Source organism: Pelobates fuscus, chromosome 12 (genome assembly GCF_036172605.1).
Source record: "Pelobates fuscus isolate aPelFus1 chromosome 12, aPelFus1.pri, whole genome shotgun sequence".
Lineage (NCBI taxonomy): Eukaryota > Metazoa > Chordata > Amphibia > Anura > Pelobatidae > Pelobates > Pelobates fuscus.
Genome location: NC_086328.1, coordinates 19,533,403 through 19,558,091, shown reverse-complemented (window position 1 = coordinate 19,558,091; position 24,689 = coordinate 19,533,403). Strand labels below are relative to the sequence as shown.

General features: G+C 42.2%; 1 protein-coding gene across 1 annotated transcript; it reads left to right on the top strand.

Annotated features, from left to right (window-relative positions):
- The first annotated feature begins 1,574 nt into the window (after positions 1–1,574).
- Positions 1,575–20,490, top strand: POP4 (POP4 homolog, ribonuclease P/MRP subunit). The gene is made up of 7 exons (XM_063438798.1): positions 1,575–1,713; positions 13,375–13,427; positions 15,778–15,998; positions 16,090–16,167; positions 17,172–17,233; positions 18,254–18,355; positions 19,688–20,490. The coding sequence occupies exons 1-7, from the start codon at positions 1,707–1,709 to the stop codon at positions 19,822–19,824; spliced, it is 660 nt and encodes a 219-aa protein (XP_063294868.1). The 5' UTR covers positions 1,575–1,706; the 3' UTR covers positions 19,825–20,490.
- Positions 20,491–24,689: the final 4,199 nt, after the last annotated feature.

Sequence of the window (24,689 nt, the reverse complement as noted above, 5' to 3'; positions counted from 1 at the left end):
TAGTGCTGCTCTCTGTATAATACAGGTCTGCGTGTATAATAAGCTGGGACAGTCCGTGCTCCCTGTATAGTGCTACTCTCTGCATAAAACAGGTCTGTGTGTATAATATTCTGGGACAGTCAGAGCTCCCTGTATAGTGCTGCTCTCTGTATAATACAGGTCATTGTGTGTATAATATCCCGGGACAGTCAGTGCTCCCTGTATAGTGCTGCTCTCTGTATAATATCCTGGGACAGTCAGTGCTCCCTGTATAGTGCTGCTCGCTGTATAATACAGGTCTGCGACTGCGTGTATAATAAGCTTGGACAGTCCGTGCTCCCTGTATAGTGTTGCTCTCTGTATAATACAGGTCATTTTGTGTATAATATACCAGGACATTCCGTGCTCCCTGTATAGTGCGGCTCTCTGTATCATTCAGCTGTATTCCATTTTTGTTCATTCACATCTCTGTATAATACAGGTCTGCGTGTATAATAAGCTTGGACAGTCAGTGCTCCCTGTATAGTGCTGCTCTCTGTATAATACCTACAGACTCCAGGAACTAGAGGAATCAGAAGCAGTGCAGTGGTGACTGAAGCCTCAATCTGAGACATTCAACATGTTGAATTGGGGGCATAAAACGGGGCTAATGGAATATGTGCATGTTTTCCTTTTCCTTACATTTCTCTCATTAACTCCATTCTATAAATTCTCCTTCTATATCTTATAGCTTTCCTATTTTCAGATTTTTTTTTTCTTGTTTTACTATATTCACTTCCCAATATAATTATTTTTGTGAACTAATGTATGTTCTATGGTAAAGACACAGCTCTCTGATTGAAGGTCTTTCTATATTTGTGCCAACAGTGTCACCACTGATACCCAACTCACATTAAAGTGCTAAAATGTACCTGCCTGATATAGGCGCTGTGCTGCGCATGTATCGATCGCACACTAAAAATTTGTATTCCTAACACTATAGATTCGCTTCAATTTTCAGGTTGTGAGGGAGTGTCATCACCGGCGGGGCTGTTCTGAGACATTTTAGAAATTAATGTCTTATTATACACACTGATTTCTAAACACGTTTACTGCAATTTAGAGACACGTTACTTGAAGTATTATTGCTGTTGAACTCTGTCATACACTCAGACACATCAACAACATGGAGCTCCAAGAAAGGAAGCGCACAGAATAGAGAGACAGGGGAATTAGGGCTCAAATTAGGGACTGTCCCACCCAAATAGGGACAATTGGGAGGTATTTAATATTTATTACCTGCATGTAATACTATTATTTTTTTCTGACACTTTAAAATGTGTGAGAATTATTAGTAAGGTTGTTTTTATTTTGTGTTTATTGAATAACAGCAGAAAAGTGTGGTATTTGGCTCTCCAATGGCTGTAAACTACAAATCCCATGATGCTTTGCCAGATCTCTGAGCGCACAGTGTCAAGGGATTCGTAGTTCTCAACTGCCATTGATGAAAGGGTTGGTTTCTCACTATTACAAGGTTTCAAAGACTGATACAGGTTTCCATGGACACTGTCGAAGATGTCATTAGAGTGCGACGCCCCCCAAGTGATGTCATCAGTAGGAACCGGACAACATTGCAGCTGCACATGTTACAGCAGGGAGATTTTCTGTGTATATGACCCAATAAAGTTGAAGTGCTGACCCTTTGAAGGGAGGTGTGCTGGACTTTTTTGATTTTTACTGTAAAGAAGATGTCTGGTGAGTAATTATATGTAAATTATTGAGCATGATTCCTCTTGTGTTCCATAAATTGAGGTACATCTCTAAATGATTGTTTGTGACTTATCTCCCTTTGTAAGTCTTGGACAGTAATGTGTAGTGTGCAGGTCCATGGGCATTAATCCTGTTTGATTTAAAAGCTGATTGCATTCACTAAGTCAGTGAGTGTCCTAATGGCAAGATGTTGTGCAGAAGCTGAGATAATTACTAAATGCACAAAAGTATTTTACCCTGCACATTAATGAATTTAAAAATATGTATGTGCACAGTGGACTGGGATGGACACAATGTTTGTGTTTTCAAAAACCAGTTAGTTGTGTTTCTCTTTTTAATTTGATTTATATTTTTATTATGAAAGTTGAATATGTTGGCACTTTCCTTAGCCAAGTAACCGAGGTTCATGTCCTTTAACCCCTTAAGGACCAAACTTCTGGAATAAAAGGGAATCATGACATGTCATGTGTCCTTAAGGGGTTAAGAAGCTCCCAGTTATTAGTAAGTACAGGATTTGCCTGTTAATAAAGATATTAATTGATATAGTTTATTAAAAGACTATACCACAATGCAATCCACGTTTAAAAAAACTATTTTAGTAGATATACTCCCAAATTAATACACGCATGCATTTAAATATATATATATATATATATATATATATATATATAATTTTTTTTTTATTTTTTTTTTTTAAAGGCTTTCAAAAGTTGCAGTTCAAGACTGCAGGCTTTGCAAGCTATCCCATTCTTCCTCAGTAGACTAGACACTCTCAGTCTCTTCATTAAAAAATAACCAGGGGCGGAGCCAGCTGAGGAACAGAGCGGACACGTTTTCCCCGAGCTCCGAGCACAATCAGCCTCAAAACTGACAAAACTCAGTGAAAAGGGCGATTTTTTCCGGCAAAACCAGTCATCAGAGGTGCAGTAAGGAATATGGGTCGGAAGAATAAAAAACCCAAGGGTGATCGATCCCCAACAAGCCGAGACATAGGCGAACTACTGCGGGGTGCCCAGAGGGCCGCTTGGAACAAGATGGCGCTGGAGGGAGACGAGACCTCTTACTCATCGGGAGATAACCCGTTCGATATGGGAGAGGAGATACCCCACGATCCCTCAACAAGCCTCAACCGAGCCGGTAACTGCCGCCCAGCTCAAGGACATGCTTGCCGAGCTGCGAACAAACATTGCAGCGGACATGGCGGACTTTAAAACGGCGGTTGAAAAGGCCACCTCACGGATCACACTCCTAGAGGCCACAACAAGCACACAGGACTCCAGACTCACGGTGGTAGAGAACCAAATAGCTGAAATTTCCAAACTACAATTACTTACCACAGATAGAATGGATGCCATGGAAGACCAAAAACGGCGATACAACCTCAAACTCCGCGGCGTTCCAGACTCGATCGACCTGGCGGACTTACCACATTACATCCGCAGGCTGTTCAGCACATTGCTGCCACCCAAGCAAGCAAAAACGGTGAGATTAGATGGCCTGTTCCGTCTACCGAAACCTCCCACAGCGCCCATGTCCGCAACCGCAGACCTTATCATCCGTTTTCAATCCATGTCGGATAAGGCCCTCCTGCTCCAAGCCATAAAGGGAAAGACCCCATTATGTTTTGAAGGCTCATCTTTGACGACATTCCCAGACCTCACCCGGAACACCATTGCATGGCGCAGGTCCCTGAGGCCGCTTCTACAGCTCCTTCAATCGCAGAATATTCCATACCACTGGGGTACACCTAGACAACTGATGTTCACCCACCTAAACACTGCCTATAAGGCACGGAGCTATGCAGAACTGGACGCTTTCATGGGCAAGCTTGGTATCACAGGAACGAAGAGTGTGGCAGGTACGGGACTGACTCACTTAGACCCCTCTGCCATCGAGGAATTCATACCCCGCACGACAAGACGCCCAGGGCTGGAGCAACTGACCTGAGCGTAAAAGCCCATCTGGCTGCCCTTCCTTGAAGGACTATCGGGTCACTTCCAACCCCAACACCGATAGACGCTCAGACACCTGCCCTGCCAGGCCACATGAAAGTACTCTGTTCCTTGGCTGATCAAGTTCAACATGTTGTTTACTCATTTTATTTAAGTTTAATGTGTTACCTTTGTTTTTAATGGTCAATATGCTAAGACCGACATAACTATTACCTGCAGCAAGTTGGCACATACTAACACCCACACCCTCTGCTCTGCTAAACATGACCGCACCATGCGCGAAGCAACCCCCCCCCTCCCCCACCTCCCACACACTACCCTAGCGCCATGCTTCAGAACAGTAAGCAACTGCATACGGGAAACAGGAGGGAGGTTACCCCTGACAGGGAACTAATCGACCCACATCAGAGACAACGCATAAGTACCCTAGGGTCCTAATAAATGACACCATAAATGACACCCGTTCTGAAACCATTTTGTTTCGTTTTTTTATTTTATTCATTAAACTGCCCACATAGATGGCCTTATACTCATTGACGTGTCACTCACTCTCTCTCACGCCTAGCTGACGCATAGGGAGCCTAGCTGCCTCAATCTCAGACCCATCCACTCACTGCACACGACTATGACCCCCAAACGCTGTCAGGCTGGCTGAGACCCTCACACGTTTGTCCTATACTATGTTCTTCTTGACTTATTTAAAAAAAAACAGTGCAGTATGAATAACTCTTTACCTTACTTGAATGTATGTCTAGTAATATATATATTCATGCCTTTTGAAATGTGTATACATCTCACTGCACTGTCAAAAATAAAGAATTAAAAAAAAAAAAGAATAAAACAAAAAGCAAGAGCTATACTTATCTTTATAAAACTGAAGCAATTATTGGTCAAAGTTTAAAATAAAGTGAAAGTTTCAAGAAAAAATTAAATAAATAAATAAAAAAAATAACCAGAGGCTTATCATTGAGTAGCCTGTGAATCTGTCACTGTGCATGCACACATTAAAACAGCATTCAAGAAGAACACTGTTCTGATGTGAGGTCTTTGAGGAGAAATGTGGGAGAAGGAAGATTCACTAAACTAGATTGCGTCTGCCATTTATGTTGGCTCACAAGGTAACGAAAGGAAGAAACAAACCTCCCTGGCTGTTTATCATTTTGGAGGTGTTTATTTTTCCTTTTTTTTTTTGCAGTGCATAAGGTTATTACATACAACCTTGAGGTACCCCAACAGCAACCCTCAGGCATAGCATCCCACAGTACATTAGGGGTAATAGCAAGGGCATGCACAATTGTTATGGTAGAAATGTGAAAAGATAGGCATGAACTGTACATTTTCAGGTTAATGTACGAAACAAGATTAATACGTAAGTGTGTTGGCATAGTGAGAAGAGACATGCCAGAGAACGAATGAGTGCTCAAAACTACAGGCTGTACGTGCTGGCAATGAAAGGGATTAATAAGACCACTGGACAGGCTAGAAAAGAAACGTGAGGTTACATGTTACAAATAAAACAGAAGGCAAACGTGTGAGGAACCGCTCTGAGTACTGGAAACAGGAGCGTGTTACGATGCCGCCCTGGATGCCCTAATAGCATATCACCCTATGCCACTGATAGTCCAGGCTTGAAAGTACTGGTCTTCTTCAGGACTGTCATACTCCCCCTCCGCCCAAGTGCTGTGTATATTCTGCAATTTGCCATGCTTCAGAAAGTGGAGTAGGCCATCCGGGCTTGAAAAGGGTCCAGTGCCCCGTGTCCATAGATCCACCTTCTGTGAGAGGCTGAATCTTGTGCCCGCCAGGTCCTCTTAGCTCGGTTGCCCCTTAGGGTATATAACCAGCAGCCTGGCTGACTTTCCAGGCGGGCCCCCGGCCCAGAAGAATGACGGGAAGCTGGTGCAGCTGTGGGCGTTGGTGAAGTGCCTGGAGGGGTAAGTATCAAAGGAGTCTCCAACCCGGTGCGAGAGCGAGGAGTCGCTTCAGTAACTGTTGGTGCCACAAAAGTTGGGGGGTTGCTGTGCAGGCGGTGCCAAAATTTTGAGCAGAGCGCGTCAAACTTTGCCTTGGACTACTATCTCCACTCCTGATCTCCAGAGCTTGTTGTAACGTGAGGGTGCAGACGTGCAGCGGCCATCTTGACTCCCCCACGCGGTCAACTCCGCAGTGTTTTGCTCGAGGTCAGTGGTGGTTTAAGCTGCCCCAGTGGGGACCGGGATATCCCCCGCCAACCCAACGGGAGGGGGGTAACGGGGCCACCACGAGCTGAAATTTGGTGCTGTCCCTGGGCCAGGAGATTGGCCGCTTCTCTCGGCTTTCAGGACAGCCACTTCAGAAGGCCGCAAGGCAAGGCATGCTACAGATGCGGTACAGGCATGAGCCGGGCGATCTAAGTAGCTCTGTTGATCTGCTGCCAGTTCTAAGCACCTATGAAAAGGGTTTTGTGTTTGAAATGCAGGTTTGTGTGCACAGAAACAAAGAGTTTAGATCAGATCAGCAAGAGCTAGTGTGAGACACGCCTGGCCATCTTGGCTGTCAGGCCCCACCCCTGGAGGTGTTTCTGAACTTAAATAGACACTACAGTCACCAAAACAACTACAGCTTAATTTATTTTGTTCTGGTGAGTAGAATCAGTCTCTTCAGGCTTTTTGCAGTAAACACTGTTTTAAGAGAAAAGGCAATGTTTACATTGCAGCCTAGGGATACCTCCACTGGCCACTCCTCAGATGGCTGCTAGAGGTGCTTCCTGGGGCAGTGCTGCAAAATGTGACTGACATTCAGTGTCTCCACACTCTGCATGCAGATACTGAACTTTCCTCCTAGAGATGCATAGATTCAATGCATTTCCATGAGGAGATGCTGACTGGCCAGAGTAGCGTTTGGCTCCACCACCACCCCGGCCCGCCTCCTAGGCTGCTAGGAATTGCACCCTTTCTCCAATTGAAGAGACAGAAACTCCTTATGTTGGCTTACCTGAGCTCAGGATTGCAATTTAGGGCTAGCCTATTGGCTGAGAGTGTCAGGGCTGAGCTCTTGGCTCATGCACAAAACCTGTAGTGGGGGCAGGGAGTTCAAAACGGTTTGACTACTCACAATGGGCAGTGTCCGGGCACTCCACAGCACACGGAAGGGAGTACTCCTTTAAATGGGGACTGTCAGTGTTTGAACAAATGTGGAGATCACCCAACAGAATGCTTCATTTCACTTTTGCTGGAGAGATTGTGCAGAATGAATCAGGAAGCCCTCCTGGCTGTTCCATAATTAATCCATAAATGTGCAAATTTCTCTTGAAATCTGCTTTTTGTTTTTATAAATGTGGACAAGGAAGACTTTAGAAACCTTAAGTGCCCTTTTAACTGTAACCAAATTTAAAAAAAAAAAAATTATGATAAGAACAGGGTTGAGGGGTGTTTAGGTTTGAGATATTGTTACAGGGTTTGATACAACTCTAGTAATTTATGGAAGTAATCTCGTGCTCTGTCAGGGGTATTGGATGAAGCCAATTCAGAAAATTTGGTTGAAATAATTGGTAATTAGCAAATTGATATGCTGAATGGAAATACATCTGAAGTAACCAAATTAGCACGTTGTGACTAGCTGACATGGAAAACTTTTAGCTGAAACTCAAGACACCCAACTGTACCAATTTTGGGATTCTGTCCCAATTTAGTTTTTTGGTGTCACGGGTGACACCACCTCAGGGACCCGCTCTCTCCGTCCTGACTCTGCAGCCCAGGATGTTGGGAGGTATGGAAACATACTATATTGCACAGCCAAGCTCCATTTGGCTGCATTTTGACGATTATTAAATAGAAAGACCCTGCAATTCTTCCTGATAAAATACTTTCAAACTAAAAATATTTCTTTGATATGGCTTAGTATACATATTCTACTTAGAGGAAAGAGGCAAAAATATAACGGTACAGAAAGGAAAAGTATTCATAGCGTTGGGCACATATATGACCTGGTATTTCACAGTTGTTTGGTAATACCTCATTTTTAAATTATAAATACTAGCTAAATAAATATTGTATACTGTTTGTTTTGAACAAGATTAATACATGCTAGGTACTTGCAGATTTGTGACCGGTTTATGTTACGCAAACTAAGGTATCTAGGCTATCTAGCAGTACTCTAAACAGGTTAAGTGTAGCTCACTAGTAAACGTTATGAATTATAAGCTACAGTAGGCTTTGAGAGTAGCTGTCGTGGGGTAAGAGTCGCTTGTGTAGCCTAAAATAGTATCCACTGAAGCTACCAACTCTTTAAATTAGCTTTAAACTGGTGGTGGCTGTAAGGGCATACGAGAGAGAGCTAATATCCACCGGGCATCTAACAAGAACAACTAAGACAAAGACAAACGCCTGGTGGGAGTCCAGGTGTAAGGCCGGAACAGCCGATCCCCCTGAGCGGCTAGGCTGGCGTGAGTCCAAGTGGGTAGGTAGAGTAGTAGGCAGGTGCATTCGTACTGGTATTAGCGTGGGGGCAGCAGGTAGGTAGAATCAGTGAGTTAGCCGATGTTGCTGGCTGGCCACCCCAAAGAGTCCCCCTCTAGACCAAATATGGGAGGGCTACCTACTCGCACCATTTACCGATGCAAGTCCACTTTGCTCCTCTGAGATGTCCTCTGAGTCCAGGGCACCATCCACTCCCAAGCATCTCCCAGTTGCATAGACAGTGTGGAGTGATCATCTCATGGGTCTGTGTGTCCTGAATGTCACTCGTCTACGGCCCAAGGCTTTAGCAGGGGCTCTTGCCTTGTCTTCATTGATCCCATCTTCAGGATCGTGGGCCCAGGGGTTCTCCAGATTCCGGTTATCCCCCTGGTTGTATGGACGGCGGAGGAGATATTTTCTCCAAACGAGCTCGGAAGACGGATGAGTGCACCAGTGACACCAATCTGTGCAGTGAGGAGTGTCTGTGGGTGGGCATTTTGTGCCAGCCCGAGCTGTGACTTGGAAGTGGGGCAAGCGGTCGGGCTTGCCGCGGCTAGAGTCTGTACATCAGCTTGTTTATGGAGTTGCGGAGGTTCCGTGCAGGTTTCGACCCGTGCCCAGAATTCTGTGCAGATCCTGTCAAAGGTGGCTAGGAACTTGACCTCCTAATCTAGTACTGTGAGCTCTGTCTGTGCGCCGGCCATTTTGACATTGCTACAAGGTTTTGCTGCCACTGTGCGTGTATTCTCTATGGTGCTTGCGGGTGTTCGTTAGCTTGTCCTCCAGTGGGAACCGGATATCCCACACCGGTCCAGAGGGGGGGGGTGTAAACTGGGTAGCTGTATCCCACGTGCAGTCCCAGGCTGGGAGACCGGCCAGCTCTCCACTCCGTGGGGCCTGCTGGGTGAGTAGGCCTCAAAAGCTTAAACCGGCCTCGGGTTATGAAGAAGTCACTGCAAAGCATTCCCCAGTTGCTAGTTGTAGGTGCTTAGGCCTTTTGGGCAGTGTTTGGGGATATCACCTCGCTCTAATGTCGTGTTTCACACTTCTTATGTGAGGAGCTCACTTAAACGTCTGGCAGCCATGAAGGTTAGGCCCGCCCCAAAAAGTACACATCAAACTGGCCCCCTCAGATGTTGCTGAACTACAACTCCCATGATTCTCAGCCTATCTTTCATTCATACAATCATGGGAGTTGTAGTTCAGCAACATCTGGAGGGCCGGATTTTGGGGAAGCCTGCTTTAAAAGAACACTATAGTGATGGGATACTTCAGAGGCATAACCTATACACAAAACTGCTTAAGGGAACCTATACACAAAACTGCAGGGTTAAGGGAACAGTGCACCCAGACCACTTCAATGAGACAAAGTGGTCTTGGTGTCTATAGTGTCACTTTAATAACCAAAACCACTTAGGTTTAACAAAGCAGTCTTAGTGTATCGCTCATGACCCTGCAGTCTAATTGCTCAATTATCTGCCATTTAGGAGTTAAAGGACCACTATAGGCCCCCAGACCACTTCAGCTTAATTAAGTGGTCTGGGTGCCAGGTCCACCTAGGATTAACCCTTTCTGCTGTAAACATAGCTGTTTCAGAGAAACTGCTATGTTTACTTTAGGGTTAATCCAGCCTCTAGTGGCTGTCTCATTGACAGCCGCTAGAGGTGCTTTCCTATGAGACTGGCTGAATGCGCGCGCGGCTCTTGCCGCGCATTCGCATTCAGCCGATGACGGAAGAAGAGGGAGGAGATTCTCCAGCACCGAGGGAGCCTGGCGCTGGAGAAAGGTGAGTGTTTAACCCCTTCCTTTGCATCCAGCTCGGCGGGTGTGGGCACCCTCAGGGCACTATAGTGCCAGGAAAACGAGTATGTTTTCCTGACACTATAGTGGTCCTTTAAAGGTACACTCTGGGCACCATAACAACTTAATTGGAATGGAGTAGTTGTGTTGTGAGCAGGTCCAAGGCACTGGCTTAACTTCAGCGCTTAAAATGTTAAGAAACCGTTTAACCCCCAAACTCTGCCCCACCACTTCCATTTGATTCAATCAGGAGCTATCGGACGGGGCGCCCCTGATAGGTTTAGAGTCTCAGCTGATGCTCTCAGCTTATCCGTAGCTTTCCATTCACAGAACGGTGTGAAAAAAGTGTAGTGTCAGAGCTGACAGTCTCCTGACTGAAGACACTGTTAAGCAGTTTGACCCCTGAAGGTATGCCGGCGCCTGGGAGCTTCTCACATCGTAACAACTTTATTCCAATAAAGATTTTATTGTCTCTGGAGGCTCCCTTTTAAATCACGTACATTATTCAGCCCTAGCCACAGCTCTCCGGCTTAGACTTACAATTTACTTCCTGAAAGAGAGTTACAAGATTTTTAATTCCCTTATTGCATAGAATTTGAAGTTCTCATCTCATGCTGTGTTTATTTCCTGCTATAGCTTGCAACAGCCTCATGTTTGTGCTTCACGTTAAATCAACAGAGCAAGAGATAGACGTTTCTAAATTAAACACTGTGTGCTGTAAATATTAATCAATTGTTTTTCTTTTTTTTTTTTTCTTTTATGGAGTCGATGTGTCACAGCCAGATAGGCGTGCCTAGGGCTCCCTAAACAAAGTGATTTAATGCATAAAGGGCAGGTAATGAAGCAGAAAGACCACAGGCTCCCCCCCCCCCCCCCCGATCTATGCACTCAAACTACTTCATTAAAAGACCACTATAAGCACCCAGACCACTTCAGCTCAATGAAGTGGTCTGGGTGCCAGATCCCCCTAGTTTTAACGCTGCAGCTGAAAATACAGCAGTTTCAGAGAAACTACTATGTTTACATTGCAGGAATAATCCAGCCTCTAGTGGCTGTCGCCCTGACAGCCACTAGAGGCCGCTTCTGCGATTCTCAGTGAGTAAATCGCACTGAAATGACGCTAGACGACCTCACGGAGTCCAGCGTCAAATAAAAAAGATTTCCATAGGAAAACATTGAGTAATGCTTTCCTATGGGAGCCCGACGCTGGCTTAAGGTAAGTGTCCAGTGGGAGGGCGGGACCTTTTAACCTTATAGGATCACTTTAAGCTTCAAGTTGCTTTGATGCTTAGTGTCCCTTTAAGCAGGGCTCATACTATAGCAAAGGCTACTTTAGTATATACCAGTGCATCAAACTGGTTTTATGTTTCGAAATATATAACTGCAAACTAAACTGTTTTGTGTTGTGTAATACAATATTTACTGATTCATGCTAAAGAGGGGGGGGGGGGGGGAATAGTAACAGAAAATAAAAGACAAGCAATGTTTAGTAGTAGCAGGAATGCTAAATGCCCAGGAAACCGGATGGCAAAATCAAATAAACATAACTTAAAATAGTTGAAAATACAGTAGAAAATGTTCAGCATCACTTGGCTTTACAATAAAAAAAATCTGTGCATATTATTCACTATAACAAGCAATAAAAAAAAAGCTAATATGTTCTATAAATTTGGAGGCTCACAGTAAAAATAAATTGCCATAAACAGCTCATATCTCTATAAATATTCTGTAAGAAATTGTACATATGTAACCATGTATATTAAATGGAGATTGATGCATCTGAACCGTAACACCATTAAACATTTTTATAAAGTGTCAGAAGGGTAGATTTTATCAGTTAAATGTATTCAATTTATCGTGGGCTCAAAACTGTAGTGTAACCGTAAGTTTCTCTTTGCATAAACCTTCCGATACCTTTTTATATGTGGCTATACAACAGATATTGATCAACTACAATTCCCAGAATGCATGTTACCATATCCAGTGGTGTATCCTGGTTTTGTGCTGCCCTAGGCAGGACAAAACTCAGGCGCCCAAGCCCCCCCCCCCCCCCCCGCGCCACCCCCACCCAACCTTTCCCCCCGCCCCGCATTCTAAATACACACACACACACACACACATTCACTGACAGATACGCATACACTCGCTAACAGAAACACACACTCGCTAACAGAAACACACACACACTCGCTAACAGAAACACACACACTCGCTAACAGAAACACACACACACTCGCTAACAGAAACACACACACACTCGCTAACAGAAACACACACACTCGCTAACAGAAACACACACACACTCGCTAACAGAAACACACACACACTCGCTAACAGAAACACACACACACACTCGCTAACAGAAACACACACACACTCTCGCTAACAGAAACACACACACACTCGCTAACAGAAACACACACACACACTCGCTAACAGAAACACACACACACACACTCGCTAACAGAAACACACACACACACTCGCTAACAGAAACACACACACACACTCGCTAACAGAAACACACACACACACTCGCTAACAGAAACACACACACACTTGTACAAGGAGCCAACCTGGTATTAATAGAGACCAGTTCTGAATTGTTACTGGAAAAGTGAAGTTATACTATGACATCCGCTAACAACTTATTTAGAGTCGTTTATTATCCAATACACTATTAAAATGAATACATTCAGGCTGATTTTTGCTGCAGCAATTTCTCACCTTAAAGAAAACCGCTGATGTACAATGTGTAACAGACAAAGTACAGAAAGGTTTTTTGTTTTGTTTCCCGATCTGACATTGTAAGTTGCGGAGGGACAGGGAATTATTTACAAGGATGTGAAATCATTTGCTTAAAGTGTTCAGTTTTCTTTTCTTTTTCTTTTTCTTTTTTTTTAATCCGATTTAGTTGAGACATGTAGAAAAGGTCAAGATGAATTTGTGTAATATTTGTTGGAAATGGCTTTAAACTGTGGTGAGCGGGTTTTTTTCTTTTTGGATGAACTGCAAAAGCTGACGTGTGGATGGTCCAACTTGATAGACTTGGTTCTCTTATCCTATGTATTCTATACTGATTTGGATCCTAATTATTGATATTTATTATTTTTATTTTTTTTATTAATGGCAATTAACTGCTTAAAGGAACACTCTGTCCCAACAGGTACCTGAGCTGCATATTTTCTTCCCTAGCTGGAGAAACCGTATGTTTTTGTTGAGACGAGTTATTGGCTAATGGCATCGGCTGTGCACGGTCAGCCAGTAAGCGTAATCCCGCATTGATTCGCATTACTCTACAGCGCAATCCAGCTTCTCCTGCTAGAGTGGGCCTGATTTGGCTGATGGAGCTCAGACGATGTCTATAGATACTTAATCTTGAAAAACTCAACGTGCACTTTTTTTCTTTTGTAAAGTGTGTTTATTAAAAAAAAAATGTTTTTTTTTCTTTCCCTCAGATTTAATCTACAAGAGGTTGCCTCCTAATGAGGCCAAGGATCTTGGAGTAGAGGTGAGTTGAGCTGTGTAAGAACTAGACGAGATAGTAGTATTTCTTGCAAGCTTGTTGCTTTTTTCCCATTTAAAAAAAAAAAAAAAAACACCCTTGGATTGGCAGGGTGTTTATGGAGCAAGGTCTTGATATAACCCTGGGTACGTTATCCACCAGACTTTGCTCTAGATCATTTTAAAGTAAACCTGCCTAGGTAAATGCATTATAACCACGGATATCAACAAGAGTCAGTCCAGAGGCAAGTAGTATAAATCACGACTGGCAGTTCTCTTCTAGAGCCCTAATTACTCAATGGCTCACTTAGCAGACCGAAGTCGGGAGACTGCAGCATATACGGCCTCATTGTGACTCGATGTGACCAAATGAGAGAATTCCACTTCTGTGCACAGTGTTCTTGTATTCATATAAAGCAGGGCTTGTCAAACCCCAGGTCGCCATGGTGACCAGGAAATTTGTCCTGGCGCCTGGAATATGTGAGCCTGTTCAGCCCCCAAGGTCACCGGCTGCCTGAGAGCAGAGGCGCACAGTCGAATCACTGAGGGAGGCGGCTGGCCAGCTCTTTGAGAGGTAAGGGAGGGAGGCCGGCTCATGTATTGCTGAGGGAGGGGGGCGGCTAGCCCATGGAGAGCTGTGAGAGGGAGGCAGGCGGCTGACAGAGGGGGCAGCCGGGTAACGTTGAGCAGAGGGAGGCGGGCAGATGGATGACTTAATGCCGCGGTGAGGGAGCTGTAATCTCCCTGCTCTGCTCCCTCGCGCGTCTTGCAGTGACGCCGGGAGCCGGGTTATGAGGTCATCCCGTCTCACTAAACAGTGCGCGAGAGGGAGATGACAGCAGCCCCACTGGACCCCAGGGAAAGTCTATCCACTCCAGCTCTCCAGAAGTAAGGATGCTGGGTGGATTTAAATTGGGTAATTACTTGTGAGTGAGTTGGTCTGTATGTCTGTGAGTGTGTCTACCCTCCAATCACATGGCAAAGGTGTTTTTACTCACCTTTTTTTATTTTTTTTTCCTTCTTTTTTGATGATCTCAGCTAATCCAATGCTTCCACATAGGAAAGCATTGGAAGACTATTGCACGGCAAAATGCCACCATGCCCGTTTATTTTCTCATAGAGGTGCATTGAATCGATGCATCTCTATAGGGACCATTAATGTAGGTGCTGCACATTGTGAAGCACTGACCCAGGAAGCACCTCTAGAAGCCGTCTGAGTGACTGTTGTTAGAGGTGTTACCAGGCAGCAATGTAAACACTGCCTTTTGTCTGAAAAGTCAGTGTTTACATTGAAAAGCGTTCAGGGACAGGATATAGACTTCATAACAACTGCATTAAGCTGTAGTGGTTCTGGTGACTATAGTGTCCCTTTAAGAATTGTATTTTTGGTGTTGATTTCTCAGGCTCCTAACTTTTCTAGATGGCTCCTAGATTCCAAGCAAATTTGTCAAGCCCTGATATAAAGTCTGCTTTATTGAAAAACAATAATGGAATTAAGGGGATCTGTAGCGAAAGCAGGTCTGAGAGTGTGAAACGTATTCGGTCATCATCCCTCTGCTTTTGCATGAAGATGCTGTAACTTAAAAAAAACACTATAGGCACCGGACCACTTCAGCTTAATGAAGTGGTCTGGGTGCCAGGTCTATCTAGGGTTAACCCTGCCTGCTGTAAACATAGCAGTTTCAGAGAAACTGCTATGTTTACATTAGGGTTAATCCAGCCTCTAGTGGCTGTCTCATTTACAGCCGCTAGAGGCGCTTCCGCGCTTTTCACTGTGAGAAGACGCCACAGTGAAAAGCGCTGTGAGAAGACGCCAGCATTGAGAAATGCTTTCCTGTGGACTGACTGAATGCGCACACGTGGCTCTTGCTGCGCATGCGCATTCAGTCGATTGACATCGGAAGGAGGAGGAGAGTCCCCAGCGCTGGAGAAAGGTAAGATTTTAACCCCTTCCTCCCACTTCAGTCCCGGCAGGAGGGGGGCCATGAGGGTGGGATGGACCTATTAACACTATGAAAATATTAAAGGACCACTATAGTGCCACGAAAACAAACTTGTGGTCCTTAATATTTTCATATATAGAAGTGATGAGGTAAACATGACTGTCTGTAATGAAAAGCTATTGGGTTACCATTGAACTCGTAGTTAGAAAGTGTTTAATGAGTTACAGTACAATAAAACACAGACAGCTCAACTTCGGCAGCTCCCGGCATCGATTACAAACCAATGGAATGTGCCTGTTTTGTAGTAATGTGTGTCAGCCTTCTATCCTTAACCTATACTTCTGATTATTTACTGGCTCTGTGCTCTACCGAACATTCAAATTAAAGCTCTTAATTTTTTTTTATTTTTTTTAGCTTCCGTCCATGAAAAGGGCTGACGCTTTTGTGAATGCGTTTCTGAAGCACAGCATGCCCAACCTGAAGAAGAATTCCCTGCAGGAGAACTTGGAGCGGAAGGCAGTCGTTTTAGAGTACAGTTACAAAAAGAAGAAAAGGAAACATTGCAAATCCAAAGGTTTAAATGCAAAGGAAAAAAGAGAGATGAGAATTTTTGAAATTAAACCAGAACATCAAAAGTGAGCTCAATTGGAACGTGTTCAACATTGGACCATTTTATTTATTTATTTATTTTTATTTTATCCTAACCTGTATTTCTCTTATTGGCAGGTACAACCTGTTTCTCCCTCTGCATGACCTGTGGAAACAGTATATGAGGGAATTGTGTAACGGATTCCGAGCAGATGCGTGAGTATCTCATTTAAATTAAATTTAAATTATAAAAATTACAAAAAACAGAAATCAAAATTGCTAACTGTTTCAGATGCAAAATGTTTTCAAGTTTTAACAGCTTATGTTAAAGGAACATTCTAAGCACCATAACCAGTGCAGTCCAATGCAGTGGTTATAGTGCCAGAAGGCACCTGGCAGCAACTCAGAGTAATTTGTAAACTGTTTAAAGGGTTACTCCAGCATCCAAACAGCTACAGGTCACTATAGAAGTTATGATGGTGGAGTACCCAGGTGACATTTCCCCAGTCATGGGACATACCGTTCTGCAATGTTTTCTTCTTGCCTGGGTCTTGGTGGACGCTGAGCCTCCTCTGAGATTGGTGGCGCGCATCTGGGTTCTGCAGGGCCCGGAAGCGGAGTGCCGATACTGCCGCTAGTTTATTGGCTAAGAGCGTCAGCTGAGTGCTCTCAGCCACTAAATGAGCATCTGTGCTGGGAATATGCACATACTTGGTACATCAACTTCATACTGAAAGGTGTCCATACAGACTTCAAGCACTATGACCACTTCAGAACAGTGGTCAAACTGCTTTAAAAAACCCTTTAAGAATGGTTTGACAGCTTACCTTGATCCTGTCACGTGCCTGTGGTCAGAGACCCTGCTGTTCCTTCAAATTTAAAATTTTTCTTTCTATGTCTTGAGTTTTACTGCTACAAACTACAACCTTGACGAAACTTGATAGGTGAGCTTGACTTTACATTGTTTTACTTTTATTTTTTCCTTTTCGGCGTCTGGGTTATTGCAATGTGTTTTTAGACTCCTGGCACTGAGAATAAACGTTGGGTGGGGGAGTGATGAAGTCTTGTCAGGCAAAGCGTTCTATACTACAAGGTACCATAAATATGCATATGTTCCATTCTCAGTACTATATTGCTGTGTCTGATCACGGATTTGCTGCTGGGCCCATCCATTGAGTGAGAGCCTAGATGTTTAGAATTTTGTTTTATTTACGTTCTAGGCAGCCGCAGATGATCCAGAGCAGAATACTGAAGGCTGATCTTCATGGAGCTCTAGTAATGGGTTTGTACACTGCACTGATTTTAATATACATCTAACCTGTAACTGATGTTGCTCAGATTCTCATGGTCCATCACTGGTTGAAAGTACAGATTAAAATCTGGGTAGAGTTCGCTAGTTGCTGTCTTACAGAAGAAGATTGGACCTGGCTCCATCTAATTTCTTTCCTTTTCTTCACCAGACTCCATCCGGTCAAATGTGTTGATCTAGCAACCAACAGTTACAACGACTTGGTTCCTTTAAATGAGTTTATTTATATAGACAAGTAATATCAGCCTCTATGTAACCAGGGCCAATGCTACCATAAGACAAATTCATTTACCTAGATGGTATGTCCAAACATGGCACTCTGCAGCTCTACTAGCTTTTTTATCTACCTGCCCCACTTCTTGCCACTGTCATTGACATGTGGGAGCTTGTGGTCTGCATCTCTTGTGGGAGCAGATCACTGTCAATGCTCCCTTGCATATCCAGCTCTTTTAGAAAAATCAGAGCATTGTGAGAGGGGAACACAAAAGCATATAGAGCCCCCCAGCCCCTGTACACAGACGCTCGCACAGATTCTATGCAGTCATAGACCCCTCTCATTACACGTTGAAGTGGGTAAAGGAGACTGTTCGAGAGACAGGAATGTAGCGGCATTAATATTGGCACTATTGTTAATGTCATCACTAGAGGTAGGACATCCCTAAGGTTAGTGAGACATCTTCGTAGCCATCATTTTCACTGCTTCCTGAAAATGTAATGACAAAACACTATAAACAATGATGAAATGACACTGCATACACTCTGTTATGATACTGACACTCAGAAACTCCAAACTTGTGTTTTTATCTATTGTTTCTATAATTCTCTAAAACCTGTAAGTAGGCCATATGATTTGTATATGTGTGTTTGTGGGTGTGTGTATACGTATATATATATATATATATATCTCACATCTTTTAATGCACTAAAAAGCATGGTGATCTGCACTACAACTATATTGTGACCGCTGTATTTTTGTTTGTTTTATTTCTGCAGTATCAAAATCCAAATGTCCGTCGTATGTGGGTATAACAGGAATAATCTTACAGGAAACGAAACATGTTTTCAAAATAATCACCAAAGAAGATAAATTAAAAGGTGCATCCGTCGTAACGTTTACTTGTAATGTGTGTCTTGATTACCCATAATGAAAGTTTTGTATAGTGTGGTTTAGCTATGAGATATAACAGGTGGGGAATCTTGTTTATAAAATGACTTACCCCATCTTAGTGAAATAATTGGTAATTGGATGTCAGATTTCAAGCTTCGGGGAGGGGGGGGGGGGAAGAGAAGTGTTCACTGTTTGCAAATTAAATAGTAAATTACTTATAAGAAGTATATGCTTTATATTTTTTTTTGTATGATTAATGTAGGTTTTAGATGTTTGCTTTATACTTAGAAATCTTTTAAAGAGTGTATTTGTGATTTTTCAGACGGACATATACATGTGTATCTCGGCAGGCACACATTTTAGTCGGCCTTGCCATTAGATTCCTTCTTGTATAGGTGATGGACAACAGTTATTTTCTGTCTGCTCTATGGGAAGATTTATTTGGTCTCAGCAAAATCTTGTTTTCATATATACTTAGTGTACATTAGCAAACACAACATTCTGTCTTCCCTATACAGTGGATTGCATTGAGCTAATCGGTTCAACTGTGGAAATATCAAATTCTGATAAGCTCTCATAAAACATTTTTTATTTTATTTACTTTATAGTTAATCTGTGGCATCCTTTCAAAATATTGTGACGCAAATCCAAATTGACCATAACACATGTTAAAAAAACAAAAAAAAAACGGTCACAACTTTTTATTTTATTTTTTTTCACCTTATTTGAAGAGATAAGCCCAAAACAAACCATGTGTGTTTTATGAGAGAAATGGAACAATCTACTCTTACAATTTTTAAAGTTTAATATGGGATGAAAAAAGGAAGTAGGGAGGATACAAAGGGTAAGGTTACCACCACAATGAACCAGCTAGAAAATAGGTTCTAAACCCAAAATTATTCAGAAAAAGCATACTCCCACCAAGGGGTCCAAACGTTCTAAAAGGAGGGAAGATGATTTTATAGTATTGCAGTTAAGTGATTACATAAATTTTATCCCGGTCTTCCTATTTATCCTACATTTAGATTAAAATATCTATTCAGAATATTATTTCAAACTGATTGTTGCAAAGATCTGTTCTTGTAGTAGAACTGTTTTAGATACCTATATGAAGATATAACCAGTCCGAACAGGACAGGATCTGTAATACCTGCTGCATAAGGGAACTATTAATTTGTAGTTACCTTGAGAATATTTGGCCTCTTAATGAGAATTTATCAATGCAATTTGAAGACTTTGTCCAATGCCTTTCCCAATAGGAAACCTTCCATCTAATTTATGGGGTACTTTTTTTTTTTTTTTCTGCTTTTTCGTAACAGTCGTTCCCAAGTTAAACTGCGTCTTTAGCATGGAAATTGACGGATTTATCTCGTACATCTACGGAAGCAAGCTACAGATGAGATCAAGCGAGCGGTCCGCTAAGAAGTTTAAAAGCAAAGGAAGCATAGACCTGTAACCGTATAATAAAGCACAAAAGGCAGCTTCGGATACATTGCGGAGTCTTTTTATGGAGATATGTGGGAAGCTGGGAGAAAAAGCAGTAAGTCGTATGAGGGTAATATCGTATATTTCGGCTGTTGGAGGAGTTTCAAGGGCTGCTGGAATTGAGTGATGATGAAGCTCTCGTACAACTAATAACTCGCGTGAAAGTAAAACATTTTTATTTCCTTTTAGATGACACACAATATCCTGTACCATTAAAGCTGCTGCTATAGTTTACGATGTCCTAAAATGTTTGGAATGTAAGAAATTTCAGTGTTATAATAAGATTGCAAAGATGGAGAATTTAAAGGGCTGAAGCAGCACACCCTCATCTAACGAGTGGAACAATTAATGTCTTCTCTCCGGTGCATATTCATTTTCAAAGGGATGTGATACGGCTGAAATGCTAAAAGCATGCAAAGTAGCCATTAAAGGAAATACCCTTTCATATAGCAACAGTACATTGCAGAGCCTGGCTTTCGTGGTTTTGTGTGGGTGGCATTTTTGGTTTAGTTTTTTCTCGGGAGGTGGGGTCCCCTTCCCCCTGTATTTTTTTTATTTAAACTAGGAATTCCTAAGTTGATCTTTCTCTGTTCTGAACGATAACTTGTTTAGTTAAATATCGGAACTTTATATGGAATAAAATGTATCTTCATTCTCTTACAAAAAAAATAAATTATTTTTTGATGCATCATTAATTTGTTCACGTGATAATGATTTTATACCTTGTGATTTATTTATATATGCACTATTTATGCATTGTATCTGAAGTTTTGTTTCCCAAGGGAAAATCCAAGCACATTGTAATAGTTAAATGGTGAGTCTATGCACTGCACCATACCAACATTGTATGAATGCAAAGTTGTTATGATACACAGAGTACCCTGCGCCTAATCTATCTGCTGAGAGCTCTTGTAAAAGTCTTGGCAACTATAAGCCTAGTCCCTTAATCTCGTGCTGGATACGGGGGTATGGGATAAAATGTAAAGGCTCCCGATTGTTGGCATCTCCCTACTACTTTTCTGATGAAAAATCTAAAATTAGCTATAACTGAAATACAATGGAAACACTTAATCATCTAACCTCCCTGCCTGTGAGTATTAACCCTCCAACACACACAAACAACTCATCAGCATTCTAAAAAGAAGTTTAACTCGCCTTATTTCCCTCAGCAAGACAGTCTCTTTGCAGCCACACTGCATCTGTATCTGAGATTTATAGGGAAGCATTGGGAGTCTAGTGCGCATGCATGAAAAAAATCTCCACTCTGTGCCAATCGGCAGCTCCTCCTAGTGACATCTGAGATTTATAGGGAAGCATTGGGAGTCTAGTGCGCATGCATGACAAATCTCCACTCTGTGCCAATCGGCAGCTCCTCCTAGTGACACATTGAGTTTATGCATCTCTGTGGGAAGCATTCAGCATCTCCAGGACCGAATTTAGGCATTCACTCTCTTGCGTCTCTCTGAGTAACACCCTCTAGAGGTAATACTGGGCTTTAATGTTAAACACTGCATATGTAGTGTTTACACTGCTCTGCCTTCAGGGACAGGCTATATTACCACGATCTACCACCTTAAAGGAACACTACCGGGTCAGAAACACCCTCTAGCTCCCTTTTGCTCCCTAAAATTAGTATATTTTTACTTGAATTCAAGTTTGCAGCTGCTGCTTCTGCATGCTGACATCATCAGAAGTGGTGGTCTGAGCCAATCACAATGCTTCCCCATAGGATTGGCTGAGACTGTTAAGGAGGAAGATCAGCGCGCAGAGCCAACACAAGTCAAACACAGCCCAATCAACATCTCCTCATAGAGATTAGTTGAATCAATACATCTCTATGAGGAAAGTTCAGTGTCTGCAGGAATGATTATACTCACCAGAACAAATGCAGTAAGCTGTAGTTGTGCTGGTGACTATAGTGTTCCTTTAAAGGCTTTCAAAAAGCCTTTATTGGTGAAATGCGTTGTGTAATATTGTACCATTTATGTTTTATTCTTTTTAGCATTAAAGTATATTTGGTTTTAATTCCCTTTATTGTGATCATTTATTACACTTTGTATGCAATTTTAAATTGTATTTGTTCTTGGCACACCTTACTTCAGATCTGGACAACTATTTACCAACATATACCTGGTGGGGATTATGCCACCCATTCGCTTATATTTGAGTGACTTAACGCTCTATCAAATGTGAGTGTAATACATTTTTGTGCTGCATCACATATGTTTACAGTGAGCACTAATGGATATCTTCTTTTTCTTACATATGCCTACCTGCACATTGAGATATTCACTTCATAAGTTATATCCATCAGTGGGGATTGTACAGCTGCAAGCAATCTTACTTAGAGCTAATTTAAGCTCCATAACATGTGAGTTTTACCTCATATACTACTGTTGTGAGTCCTATTTTCCTGCCAAAACAGTCTGCACTATTATGCCACTTTGTGTCTCCCTACATATATTTGCAAGCACCTTAACCAAGAACCAACATTCCCCAAAAATCCATAAACAGCTGGAATTGCGGTATTTGAACTGTGGTTATGTGGACTTTTTAAAATTTACATTTTATCGTTTTACACCTTTTGGCGCAACCTCTTTTCTTGTATTCTATGCTGTCTATTTTTAGGGTTTGAGGGTTTCCCTTATACCCTGTGTTTGCTGCCTAAGTCTAGTCAATTGTGTCCTTAGCGCTTATCCATTTTTGTGTTTTCCTGTAGTAGTTCTGTTGACTATAGTGTACCTTTTTTAAAATTATATTTGTTTTGCCAGATTTATAAGGAAGAACAAAATCAATTTTAGCCTTTATTTCGACACACAGTTTATAGAATAAAAAGTTTCCATATTTGCTATTCAGAAAAAGAAAATGGTTTTAGAGTTTTCTGAGACACAACTGGAAGTCACGTCTGGTATTTTACGTTGCTTCTGTTTTGAAAAAAAACGTAACTATATATGTGAAAGGTTGACTTTTATGTGTTTTCTATATATGACCGCAAAGGCATAATATGTTGAGAAACAACAATACTTTACTTACTAAAATTAGATTGCATAGGAACCAGTTAAACGAAGTGCCATACCCAAGGGCTATTAAAATCAAAGAGATCCGAATTTCTTTGTGTGTAACCTCTACTTAGGAATAACTAACAACTTACATAAAAAGGGGAAGTAGCAGGAGAAAGGTGGACATTTTAAGACCACGGTCATAATTATTGTTTGATATTCCCATGGGGTCACACGCTCAATGAATCCATAATGATGTCAACACAAATTTTAAAACAAAAAATTGTATTTCATAAAAAATTCTCATATTGACTGTTGGAATTTCAGTTAAATTCCAACATCGTTAAAATTAATCATAAGAAAGTAGCAACTACTTTGTTTTACATATTTTCCCTTCGCTTGACACAACTTGACAAGAGGCGGAGCTACCACCGTCAAGTTTTGTCCTGCCTTGCAAAGACTACTAATTGAGCTGCATTGGGATGTCTTTGATTGGACAGTCATAGAAAGTCTGGGTGGGGTTAAGAGGGGAGGGTTTGCAAAGACAGACAAGAGAACTGCAGGTTTTGCAAGCTGTTTTATATATACCCCAGTGAAAACATAGACGCACGTTTTCATTCGGGGTTTCATTAGAGGTTTTCCCTTCAAAGGAACACTGTAGACAGTATAACAACTTAATTTTGTTTAAGTTGTTGTAGTGTGTTTAAGTAGTTCACCAGTAGTTCTCTGGCTAGGAGTACTGGGACTGTTCCTTCCCAACTCTCGTGCCGAGGCACACCGCGATGCCCTGTGTGCATGCTTTGTGTCGTTCTGAGCTGGCTTGTCATAGAGACTCAATGCATTGCAAAGGGAGATCACGGCGTGCGCCATGCATTTGCCAACGGTACCCAGTGCTCCTCTTTAAAGATGCTACTGACAAATAAACAATTGCGTTTGGAATATAGGTTTGTATTTCTAACACTAAAGTGTCCCTTTAACTGGCTAGAATATTTCTATTATCCATTACCTCTGCAAGGCAGAAACTGAGGAATCCCCCCTCCTTTCATATGTTTTCAATAGGCCATATGCGTTTCTTTCAGGTTTTCCTCGTCCATAGTATTAGACGTATCACAGCTACCAGTATTACCTCATTTACAAACCTCCTGTAACCCGAGTACAATGTGATCTTATATTGTCTCGATCCTTTATTCTTGCCTTTTCTTAGATCATTTCGTACTTCTCCCTTGCAGTGATATCCAGTATCGTCACAGCTGGTAATTGTATCTAGTACTTGCTGTGTACCAGTATCGTTTGCATCTATTTTTAAATTGTTTTACACAAAACACGTTTTCTTCCTTTTACTCGTGATGATTCATGTGACCTATAAATTCCACCTGCTTAACCTGCTTTTAACTTTTATTTGTAAAAAAAAAAAAAAAAAAAGTGCAGCTGTCAATCAACCCAAATAGAGGAGCTACACCAATAACGGCAAGTCTTTGATAACCAGCCAGGATGGGGATGCTTGGTCCAAAATGGTGATGTGCATTAAAGGGACATTATTGTATGTGTTCTGGTGAGTACAATCATTCCCTTCAGGCTTTTTTTAAGTAAACACTGTTTAGAGTTTACATTACAACCTAGTGATATCTCCACTGGTCACTCCTCAGCTGCTAGAGGTGCTTCCTGGGGCAGTGCTGCACAGTGTGACTGATATTCAGTGTCTCCACCCTCTGCATACACACACTGAACTTTCCTCATATAGATACATTAATTCAATGCATCTCTAGAAGGAGATGCTGATTGGCCAGGGCTGTGTTTGGCTTGTGCTGGCTCTGCCCCTGATCTGCCTCATTGACGG